General features: G+C 45.4%; 2 protein-coding genes across 2 annotated transcripts in view; both read right to left on the minus strand.

The window, feature by feature from the left end:
* The window catches only part of LOC117421958 (son of sevenless homolog 2-like), a 31,899-nt gene extending 31,781 nt beyond the window's left edge, over positions 1-118 (minus strand). Inside the window, exon 1 of the mRNA XM_058990547.1 lies at positions 102-118. The gene's annotated coding sequence lies outside the window, so the exon portion shown is untranslated. The remainder of the gene's footprint in view (positions 1-101) is intronic.
* A 1,631-nt stretch (positions 119-1,749) lies between these two features.
* Positions 1,750-12,066, minus strand: LOC117973928 (L-2-hydroxyglutarate dehydrogenase, mitochondrial-like). Its single transcript, XM_058990588.1, has 10 exons — positions 11,842-12,066; positions 8,827-8,942; positions 8,152-8,303; positions 6,941-7,072; positions 5,393-5,555; positions 5,068-5,102; positions 4,747-4,914; positions 4,404-4,561; positions 3,855-3,986; positions 1,750-3,453 (listed from the first exon to the last, which is right to left on the minus strand). Exons 1-10 carry the CDS (start codon positions 11,946-11,948, stop codon positions 3,258-3,260), a joined length of 1,359 nt encoding a protein of 452 aa, XP_058846571.1. The 5' UTR covers positions 11,949-12,066; the 3' UTR covers positions 1,750-3,257.
* Positions 12,067-12,095: the final 29 nt, after the last annotated feature.

Consider the following 12,095-nt stretch of genomic DNA (forward strand, 5'->3'; position numbering starts at 1 on the left):
CACTGTCAAGATATACTGACCGAGCCTTTAAACCTGCAGTATGCAATATAGAACCGTACTGAGAATTCCTGTTGTGGAAATGTTGGGTTAAAACTACGTACCAGTTACTAGAGACTGAGAGAGTGACCACTGACCAGCCTCTCTGGTATCCAGAGTACAAAATAAACCACTCGAACAAAATAATATGCTGGAGTTGAATGATTCATCTGTGAAAACCCCCCACAAGCACGAATTATTATTTCATTCAGTAACATGACTCATTTCAAAAAAGGACCTTTAAAAAAAATAAATACAACAGCAGGGAAGCATCGCATGTACTCCCGCTAATAATAGCTCGTATTGTCCCACATGTTTTGTGATCGTGTGAAGCATTCTGCCCAGTGCGTGTGGGAGCACGGCGGAGAGAGCGGCACCAGTGCGCACTTTCGGACATATCTATCTATATATATATTTAGTCATTGTCGATGTAAATGGGGAGGTATTTAAACGTTAACTCATCGGCTGAATAAGCAACTGTAACTGTAACACACGTCTAGATTGAGCCAGCCAGGGAGGCTATATTTACGTGAGTCCATTTTAATTCACCAAGCGTACAATTTCAAGAAAAACAAAATAACAACCGTTTGCTTTGTCTTGTTTTAATGTATAAACCATTTTTTTCCGCATTGATATTTCGCTTCGTTATTTCAACTTCACAATAGTCTATTAGGGTTACCATATGTCTCCAGATTAACCGGACGCTTTGAGACAGACCGGGATTTCAAAATTCCCCCTAAATTGAAAGTAATTCACGTATAAATGTGCTCCACCTTTGCTGAGATTAATCCTGCTGTAGTGGAATTAATTGGGCGCAGCAAACAATTCACACTGATCAGCTGCTTCTGATCAGATCTTAATGAACGAATAGCTAATTTATCGATAGAGCAACGAGATGATGATGCGATTGTATTTGCAGAATAATATGGGCGATTGAATTTTAACAAACAGAAAAAAATAGCGACTGGCTGCAATTCATTCTTAGTATAATACAATTATTTGACGTGCATGCGGGTATTTAACCACCATTATTAATTGTAGCTAAGGATGGTTCATTTACACCTTCATTTATTTCCATTTAGGGGCAAGTTTGAAATCCCGTTCTGTCTCACAGCGTCCGGTTAATCTGGAGCCATATGGTAACCCTACATAGTGTTAGTAAGTAAGGTTGGCTAACGAAGTAGTGTGTATTATCGATGTACTTAATAAAAGGCAGTTTATAAACAGTAAAACACTGCCCCCTTGCGGACACGTCTTTAAATTTCAATTGAGTTCGTTACACAAGCACACACAGCCCTACTTCAGATTTTAATCTGTACAACGTTTCATGTAATTTAACAATAAAACCAATGGAAACAAAGTTTTTTAGTTTTCCCCCGGTAATAGGTTACTCATGTTAAACATACAGTGCAATATTAAAATAGAACTATATATATATATATATATATATATATATAATTTTCTGAGTTGTATTTGCTCCATATGTTGTGCGTGTTTACATCAATATTAACACAGCTTTAAAATAAATAAATAATAAGATATTATGTTTGTGTTCCCTGCAGACGTATTTGAATTGGACAGATTTATATTAAGTGTCTCTCTAAATACATTGTATGTACAATGCAATTACTATTAAACATTCAGTCAACTAGTACACCGTTCATCTGTACTTCTTTAAAATCAAAACAACACAAACCTGGAAGTAGACACGTACCGAGGGGGGAAAAAACGTTTATTTAAATTTATACAATCTCATTATTACCAAACTATTAGAAAAAGACAAAATATGTAATAAAAATACATTTTTTTAAATCTAAAACTCTCTTTACATGTCTGCGTGTTTGGTTACTATCACAATCTGTTTAGCAGCTCAGAAAGTATTGCAAAATTAACATTACAAACACACAACACGTGACCACTCACAAAACCGTGAACTTTGTTTAGAGCGGTTAATAAGGTTAGAGGCTTAGACAGTGTGTCTGAAAACACAATATTAGACACCAAGCCCCCCCCCCCCCCCCCCCCCGTACAAATAACGCCATTAATGTCAGACCTTGTTTTAACAGGCTCATTAAAAAGCACCCGAAATACAAACTAAAAAGTATTGAAAACAATGCTATTTCGTGTTTCCCAGCATTTCACTTGCAGAAGCTACGCACTTACTACATGCAGCCACTAGACGGCAGGCTCTACTGCAAACCTCTATCATCCAAACACTGAGGCCCGAGGTTGTTTCTAAAACGGCTTTTAAAGTGGATACCGTTTCTTATCCATATCTCTAATATCTAATCTATATATACTTAAAAAAAAACCTATTATACCAAACCTGAGCTTCCCTAGTATTCCATTTCTAAAGCTACATCTTCTCCCATATTTTAATAAACAACAAAAAAAAGAGATTAAACACATGAAAAATCCTAGCACTGGTGCAGCGACACATTCACTGCACAAATGCATGTACATGAAAAGGAGGCAGATCTGCACTGCTTTCCAGAGCACGTACCTCACAAAGGCAAGGCTCACAGCACCTTCACACAGCCTGGACTCATAATTCATTGCACACTGCGCTACAATGTGGTGTTTGCCAGATCTTTGGCAAGTAAATGCCAGGCATGTTAACATAATGCATACTGTAGTTTATAAGGCAATGTGGCTTCACAAATTATTATTATTATTATTATTAAAACACACACAAAACAACTGTGCCTATTGTAACAGTACATTTTTAAAATCAGATGTTCTACTTGTGAAACATTAAAACAAAAAAAGTCATGCACCCAGGCCTGGGTTCGAGAGCTACGGATAGTATTTAAATGATCAGGACCCAGGGGGGGTTTGAGCAATCACTGCCCGCTGTTTAAGACAATGTGCCTCCACTGTAGCTGCCTGGACAGCTCCTCGCAGGAGCAAATATTATTACCAGAAGAAAAGGTTTTCTTGCTTTAAAATAGGAGAGAATGTTTCCCATTTTTCTACAAAGTACTACCACGCAAAATAAAATGTTTTTAAAAATATGTGTGCGTGTTTCCCCCCCCCCCATCATTTGTCTCTCATCCCATTGCATTATTAAAGACTCAGAGTCCTCCGAAGCTGTAGTCCCGTCTGTACACAACCCCCTGCCCCTGTAGGGCCCCCCCTCCAGTGCAGCTGATGGAAGTGGTGAAGGAGGGGGGTTCTGAGGGGGATTGCGACAGACCCACTGTAGAGCCCGGGCTGGGTCTCTACAGCTGGAACCTGCTCTCCACCTCGTCGGCGATCATCTCTCCGATGGCGAGGGAGGAGGTGGCGGCGGGCGAGGGTGCGTTCCTCACGTGAAGGACCCGGCTCCCGATGGCACCCACCCCCCCGTCGAACACGAAATCATCCACCAGGTTCCCATCGCGATCCAGAGCCTGCGCGCGCACCCCCGCCGGGCCCCTGCACAGCCAACCAATCAACAACAAGAACACGACAGCCACCGTCACCTCATTGGACAGGCACCTTGGCTGACTTCCAATTACAGGGAAGCAAATCTTTTCAAACTGTCAAATTACATGCAAGGAAATATATGTATATTAAACATTAGCTGGCAGTATGAAACATTTGCAGTAAATAGCACAATGTTAATACTTTTTAATACTTGGAATTATCTTTCAATACAATTTCATATCACTAGCAAACAGGTGTGATTAATCGATCAATAGATAATGTCAAGATTAAAATCCCTAATTAGAATATAACAGATTCTGTCATTGTTATTCCAAGTATGTTATCAGACAGTAGTGATGTGTTTTTTTTTTTTGCATGCGTTTCTGAGCCCAGCCTTCCCGCCCCCTCACCTGAGCACATCGTTGATGGACAGCTCCGGGATGTATCTCTGCAGCAGCTTCACCTGAGCGCTGATGAAGATCCCTCTGTACATCTCACCCACTCCATAGACGAGGTTCCTGAAGACCAGCTTCCGCAGACCCCTGCCGGGAGACACAGACCGGCTCACTCCCTGACCGGCTCACACGCTGACCGGCTCACACGCTGACCGGCTCACTCCCTGACCGGCTCACTCCCTGACCGGCTCACACCCTGACCGGCTCACTCCCTGACCGGCTCACACGCTGACCGGCTCACACCCTGACCGGCTCACTCTAACAGATCCCTATTAATACCACTTGGAGGTTCTTTGTGGTTTCAGCACGTGTTTATAGTGCATTATTTAGGGTATTACAGCTGCACAGACGGATTATTTGGAGTGAGATCCTTGGGAGCACACAGGTGATGACACCTGGGTGAAGGGCAGTGCAGTGGTGCTCACAGGGCCAGTCTGCTACCCAGAGAGGTGAAGAAAAGCCAGGTTTTCAGGGTGCCCTCGGCACTCCTTCCCGCGGTCCTACCTGAAGCTGAGCGCGTCTCCGAAGTCCCGCATGTTGAAGTCGTACAGTCTGTAGCCCTCCCGTTTGAAGGCCAACACGGCGTTGGGTCCCAGCCAGACGCTGCCGTCCATCCGGGGGGTGAAGTGAACCCCGAGGAAGGGGAACCGAGGGTCCGGGACCTGCAGAGGAATTCAGCAGGCCTCCGTCAGAGCTTTAGTGCTGCAAGATCAGGGTAGCTGTGCGAGTGTTAAAGTCCTTTCACCCCACCGGCGCGGAGTGGGTTGGGTTAGTGGGTAGTGGAGTGGATAGGAGAGAAGGTAGAGGATGGTTTAAGCAGTGGATAGGAGACAGGGCAGGGACTCACAGGGTAGATATTGCCTTTGACGAGGTAGTGCTTCTCAGGCTTCAGCACCAGGTAGTCTCCTCTGAAGGGGACGATACGAGGCTCGGAGCTGCAGCCAGAGATCTGGGAGAGCCGGTCTGAGTAGAGCCCTCCGCAGGTGAGCACATAGCGGCAGCGCACCTCCTCCCCCTGCAACCCAACCACAGCCCCATCAACACAGAACAACCCCAATTAGATATCTATACAAACACATAACCCTGATCATTTACACATATGCATACACACACACACACAAACAGCTTCCAGTCTCAACAAAAACAGAAAATAGAAAGCAGAGCTTACCTTTGAGCTTTTGATTGATATAGGATACTTCATTCCTGAAATCAGAAAAAAAAACAATAAGGTAAAATAAAGACACGCTTCTGCTTGAGAATGGAGTCTGACTGACAACACACTGAGGTGCTCAGTTAACCTGCACAGCAGACACAATAAGGGCAACAGCAGTGCAAGCTGCCCTGCGCTGTGTACAGGAGCCACAGAGGAGGGGGGGCGGGGGGCTCAGAGGCTCGTGCCGTCTGCTGTGCCCTCGGGGGGGGGGGGGGGCTCAGAGGCTCGTGCCGTCTGCTGTGCCCTCAGGGGGGGGGGGGGGGGGCTCAGAGGCTCGTACCGTCTGCTGTGCCCTCGGGGCTCTCTGACGCCATCCTGATATCCGCAACCTCGAATTCCATGACGACGGCCCCGCCCACCTCCTGGAACTCCTTGCCATAGGTGTGGGCCACCAGCCGCCAGTCCACGATGCCGGTGTAGGGGGAGTCGAGCGCCATCAGACCCTGCGCAGAACAATACAATACCCCATCAACACAACACAGAGCCCCATCTACACAACACAGAGCCCCATCATCAACACAACACAACACAGAGCCCCATCATCAACACAACACAGAGTCCCATCATCAACACAACACAGAGCCCCATCATCAACACAACACAGAGCCCCATCATCAACACAACACAGAGCCCCATCAACACAACACAGAGCCCCATCAACACAACACAGAGCCCCATCAACACAACAGAGTCCCATCAACACAACACAGAGTCCCATCATCAACACAACACAGAGCCCCATCATCAACACAACACAGAGTCCCATCAACACAACACAGAGCCCCATCATCAACACAACACAGAGCCCCATCATCAACACAACACAGAGCCCCATCATCAACACAACACAGAGCCCCATCATCAACACAACACAGAGTCCCATCAACACAACACAGAGCCCCATCATCACAACACAGAGCCCCATCATCACAACACAGAGCCCCATCATCAACACAACACAGAGCCCCATCATCTACACAACACAGAGCCCCATCAACACAACACAGAGCCCCATCATCAACACAACACAGAGCCCCATCATCTACACAACACAGAGCCCCATCATCAACACAACACAGAGCCCCATCATCAACACAACACAGAGCCCCATCATCAACACAACACAGAGCCCCATCAACACAACACAGAGCCCCATCATCAACACAACACAGAGCCCCATCATCAACACAACACAGAGCCCCATCATCAACACAACACAGAGTCCCATCAACACAACACAGAGCCCCATCATCACAACACAGAGCCCCATCATCACAACACAGAGCCCCATCATCAACACAACACAGAGCCCCATCATCTACACAACACATAGCCCCATCAACACAACACAGAGCCCCATCATCAACACAACACAGAGCCCCATCATCTACACAACACAGAGCCCCATCAACACAACACAGAGCCCCATCATCAACACAACACAGAGCCCCATCAACACAACACAGAGCCCCATCATCAACACAACACAGAGCCCCATCATCAACACAACACAGAGCCCCATCATCACAACACAGAGCCCCATCATCAACACAACACAGAGCCCCATCATCAACACAACACAGAGCCCCATCAACACAACACAGAGCCCCATCATCAACACAACACAGAGCCCCATCATCTACACAACACAGAGCCCCATCATCAACACAACACAACACAGAGCCCCATCAACACAGAGTTCCATCGAGGCAATTTCAACATCACACAAATTCACAAAACAAAACACAACAGAGCATGCATGTAAATGAGAAGCGCAACCCCCCCCACCCCCACCCCCACCCCCCCACACACACAGCACGCTGCGTACCCGGCAGTAGGGCTCTCTCTCGCGGATCTCCTTGGCGTCGATCATCCTGAGGTCGCGGACGTTGTTCTGCAGGCCGCGCTCATATAGCGCCTTGAGCCGAGGAATCTCCTCCTGCTCCACAGCGACGATGAGCTGGAGAGGGAGAGCGAGAGGGAGAGAGAGGGATGAGTAAGAGAGAGAGATAGAGAGAGAGAGAGAGAGAGAGAGAGAGAGGGGTGTCTGGAAGGACATTGAGTGAGCTATGCACTGTGAACACACCAACGCATGTTTATATACTGTAACGTCTTGACCTACAATTGGCTGAGGTCAACACTAGAAAATGTATTGATATTATTTGTTAGTCATTTTATGAGCAAGTGCATATTTAGTTTAAGCCTAAGTAGCGTCATGGAAAATGTGATCAAACAGGGTTAGTGCTATAATACAACTGATATTAACCTTTTACACACAATGTTTTGACTTTCAAACTGCAAGCTGCAAGCTCCCAACGTGCCTTCCTGAACCCCCTGGAACCCCATTCCTGGGAATGTGAAGTATCGCTCTGTGAGCTTGCCTCAGCATTGCTGGAAATGCTACAGCCATGTGCGCTTCCCTTGCTCTGTATAAACCTGTTTCTATTGGATGAGGAATCTTGCCTTGTCGAGGTGGGGCAGCCTATTAGGAAACGAGTTCTGAAGAGCGGCTTTCGCTGCACATGTAGGTAAAAGTTGAACAGGACGCTGTTTAACTGAGTGAACTCGTCACAACAATAACAGCGCAGGTCTTCGTTTACTGATTGAAATCACAGCCTTTTGGACGCGCGTCCTTGTGCAGGACATGGAATGTTTTAACAGAACAATATTTCACAACCAATCACACACAGTACATAAACAGCACTAAAGAAGCTACCGTAATGCAGGGTTAGCAAAAACATTTGTTAGTGATTCTGCAGCAGAAGGGTTGTTCACCAGATATCTTCTACACTGCATTTAAGAAACCAAAAGTAGCTTTTCATTGCTGTGTTATTTTTTGAAAGTATTTGTTTTTTAAATGTGTTACTTGAAGAGGCTGCCACAGCGCAGGAATGCTGTTAAGATGTGGAGAGGGACCCGCTGTGTGAAAAGTGATTATAGAGGCCTGGAAGGTACTGTGCACAAAAAAAGCTGTAGCTGAAAAGATTTGAGGCGTTGTGCAGTTGTCTCTTGTGTGAGTGGGCGAGTCTCCACTCTAACCTTCCCACAGCGCTGGTACGGGATGCCCTTCGTCTCGCAGTACTGGTAAGCCAGCGTGGCGCCGCGCACACACAGCCTCGCTTTCAGAGACCCTGGCGTGTAGTAGATCCCGCTGTGGATCACCCCGCTGTTGTGACCGCTCTGATGCACCGCTGGTGAAAAAAACAAGATCAAAGCGTTCAAGAACTCACAAAACAAGGTGCAAAATCCATACACATATATTGAGAATGGGAGCGGCCATGCACATAGTTTAACTGGCCTCTGAGAAGATACGACTGACTTAAAAAATGAAAACAAATAACTAAAGATGTTAAAATTGATGCAAATTCATTTTTTTGTATCACCGATTCTGCTGCTGAGCGGATGTGCTTGCAATCCGCATGGTTCCTCTCGATGCAACATCCTTAATTTAAAATGTATTTGAAATAAATCCACACGCACGCACGCACGCACGCGCACACACACACTCTAAGAGGCCTGTTTGAATGATCTAAATCTTGGCTGATCTTAACGACGCTGACCTAAACCACACAAGGGCCATCTCAAACCTCTTTCCTCTGTAGTTTGTAACTGCACCTAATGATTTGTAGGAGATGGGCAATGCTGTATTAAGATCATTAAAGCAGCCCCTCCAGTATCCAGGGCTGGATTGAAAGCTGCAGTGTGGCTCCTTACCCAGCTCCTTCTCCTTCTCCAGGACGATGAAGCTCAGCGAGGGGTGTCTCAGGATGAGCTCCCGGGCCGTGGCCAGGCCCACGATGCCCCCCCCCACCACCGCCACATCGTAGGAGCTGCAAGAGGAGCACACAGACCAGGTTAACAACATCAATAACAAGCATTACCATCATCCTTGTGCTTTATGAAAACACAAACATTTCATTATCGCTACTGAAACACAGCCACCTGGTGCCCACTGTGACTATTTGAGGCTCATTTTAAAACCTGAAATGGGGGAAACTTCCATTCCTGCAAACACGCTCACTGCACTGGAAACACACACAGTATATAAAGCTCGTTGAAATTGAATACAAGAACACTTTTTTTTTTTGTCTGAGAGCTGCATGCAATCATTTGCGAGCGCACACTGGAGTGATTTGCTTTCAGAAGGGCCTGTGACCTGATCTTTCAGGTTCTAGATTCCCACAGATTTCATAAAGAAGGTTAGCTAAAGCACCGGAGATAACCGTGTCACTCTGAGATTTAAAAAAAGGGGTCGACCTTTTTATTTTATTTTGTATTTATCTGAAGGAGATTCGTCTCAGTGTAACAGGTTTACTGCAGTTAGAGCTCAGCTACAGAGAGGACAGGTGCGGTATGGGTAATGAAGCAGATTTGCATGCCGAGTTTCTATTGGTGGAGACCCTTGGGGTGCTCCGCCCCTCTCCAACAGAATGCACTAGTTGTCAAGGTGACGATCACACCTTAAGAGGATGTACCTGCCCTAGGGAAAAATTCCTGATAAAAACCTTGTCCAGCTCGCTCAGGGATTTTTTTTAGCTTATGAAGTAGTAACTAACTAAACCAGTTCTACAAAGGCAGATGCACTACACTACTCCAAATAAAACCTGGAACGGGTGAAAGTGCTACGCAATAGGAGTCTTATTTCCACCCCTGACATGGCATGGTCCTGTATTGGCTTGGCAAGGCTGCAAACCCAGTGGTTGCTCAGTGTTCAGTGGTTCAGTTGTACTTCAGTTGTTTTTAAAGAAAGCACTTTGATCCATAGCTGCAGAAACATTCATGCCCGGTGAATTTGATGCTGTGTCTGGAATGTTCTTAACCTGAACAGAATGTGTGGATTTTGGACTTTGCCTGTAATACAACGCAATGATAATCTTCTATTGACAACCCAGCAATTACAGTACAAAGAAAGCTGTCGTTGAGTTAATACGACCTTCCTACTTCCATTATTCACCTGCCTTGACATGAAACCACAGACAGGAACTAAGCAGCCTTAAATGTTAACCACTAACTTCATAAATAATAGTTTTCTGGTGGTTTTACCAAGAAATCTGATCACCTGAATCCACAGGCATTCACAGACACTTGGCTTGCATGAAAGCCACTGCAACGACAAAACCTTTTGATTAAAGTTTGAGCTTCACAGAGAGCCAGCCAGCCAGCCAGCGAATCTGGTCAGTTGGAATTGCAATCTAGTTGAATCTGGTCAGTTATAATTGCAATCTAGTTGAATCTGGTCAGTTGTAATTGCAATCTAGTTGAATCTGGTCAGTTATAATTGCAATCTAGTTGAATCTGGTCAGTTATAATTGCAATCTAGTTGAATCTGGTCAGTTGGAATTGCAATCTAGTTGAATCCGGTCAGTTATAATTGCAATCTAGTTGAATCTGGTCAGTTATAATTGCAATCTAGTTGAATCTGGTCAGTTGGAATTGCAATCTAGTTACTTGTGTTTGATTTTCGAGATGGCTGTACCAGTTCATACTGTGGGTTAAAAAACAAAATCGACAGCTTTAAAATCACAACCGACACGGGATGGCCCTGCTGTCAGTTTGTGAAGCCACAGATACACAGCCAGCGATATTCGTCTGACACACAGCTCCCGCCAAACCTTAACCATTAACTCTGTGGACTGCAAACCAACCAGGCTGATCAGTTGACTTCTGCACTGAAGATGAAGGATTGCGACCCGATGGCCTCCAAATCGGGTCTGAAAGGACACCAATACAGAGAGAGGGTCTGCACTCTCAAGCGCGTTTCTAATTCCTGTTTGCAAGATGTGTTCAGTATATAAGCCCGTGCTGCTTCAATTTAAAATCTGGTATTTTCTAACTACCTGTAATTAAAGACTCCCTCGGGGCACTTGAGTTCTGCAAGTTCAGTTCTGCACAGGATTTCATAACTGTGTCTTTTGTTTATTGTATTTCTGTTAACAGCACTTGTAAAATGAGCGCGGGGATCAGAGTAAGCAGTGTTAGATAGCACTGCTCTTACTCATTCAACTTTGTTTCACATCACAGTTTGCTTCCCAAGACGCTGTCCAGACATTCCCCGAACACTGGCACTTAATGCAAGTGACACAGCAGGTAACAGGTTCAGATGCCACGGGCAGCAGCTGCTGCTGCTGTACAGAACTGATGAAAACAAATCTGTGTGCTGCTGATTGGAGTTGAACTGCACACGTGTTTACTGTGCTGTTTGTACTTTGCGATTGTTCTTTTTTCATTGTTTTCCTGGACCCCCTTGTAAACGAGCCCCCAATGAGTAAATCTCCTGGTTAAATAAATCCATAAACACTGCAGAGCTGTATACAGGTAAAGGAAAGAAAGAGACCTGCGCTCACGGGTCTGTACAGCAATTTGATTTGCAGCGGGCGCTATTGTTGTCCTGTCTATTACAGGCTCTCTGTAAAGTTACTTGGTGCTGTAAGAGTCAGTGAATCTGTATTGATATGTCCGTATTAGTACTACCCTTAAATCCTATACATTTTTCTTGTAAAAAAAAAAAAAAAAACTACAGGATTACTATAAAAAGCTACCGGATTTTTTTTGGCATGGAAATAAGACTCTTATTGCAGAGCAGTTGCACCCATTCCAAGTTTTGCCACTAATTTGATACCATACCTGAGTGAGCTACTACCCCGCATGCACAGCAAGATACCCCACTCAAAGACACACGAGTAAGCGGAACTGCTTGATGTTTCCAAGTCTTTTAAAAAATAAACTCACCTGCGATTGCGTCGGATGGTGTTTAAAAGGCTCTGTGCACTCTTGCTTTCGCTTCTTGTCAGCAGCGATGTGGCAGAAATGGCTTTCCGACTCCCACACCGAATCATCGTTACTTGTGTGTTTGTGTGGTGGCTCCCCGGCGTACCTCTGCACCGGAGTCTCGATTTATTTGCTGTCCTGGACTTCAGTTCGTCCTACAAGTTTTTTTTTTCCTCCAAAATAACCCAGCCGCCTCCGCCCATTGAACTCGAACA

Source organism: Acipenser ruthenus, chromosome 18, assembly GCF_902713425.1.
Source record: "Acipenser ruthenus chromosome 18, fAciRut3.2 maternal haplotype, whole genome shotgun sequence".
Taxonomy (NCBI): Eukaryota; Metazoa; Chordata; class Actinopteri; order Acipenseriformes; family Acipenseridae; genus Acipenser; species Acipenser ruthenus.

Coding starts and splice junctions, on each gene's coding strand:
- LOC117973928 (XM_058990588.1), bottom strand. CDS start 11,948: ATGATTCGGTGTGGGAGTCGGAAAGCCATTTCTGCCACATCGCTGCTG. Junction 7,073..8,151: donor CGTACCAGCGCTGTGGGAAG/GTTAGAGTGGAG, acceptor CTCCCTCTCCAG/CTCATCGTCGCTGTGGAGCA. Junction 5,103..5,392: donor CCCCGAGGGCACAGCAGACG/GTACGAGCCTCT, acceptor TTCTGATTTCAG/GAATGAAGTATCCTATATCA.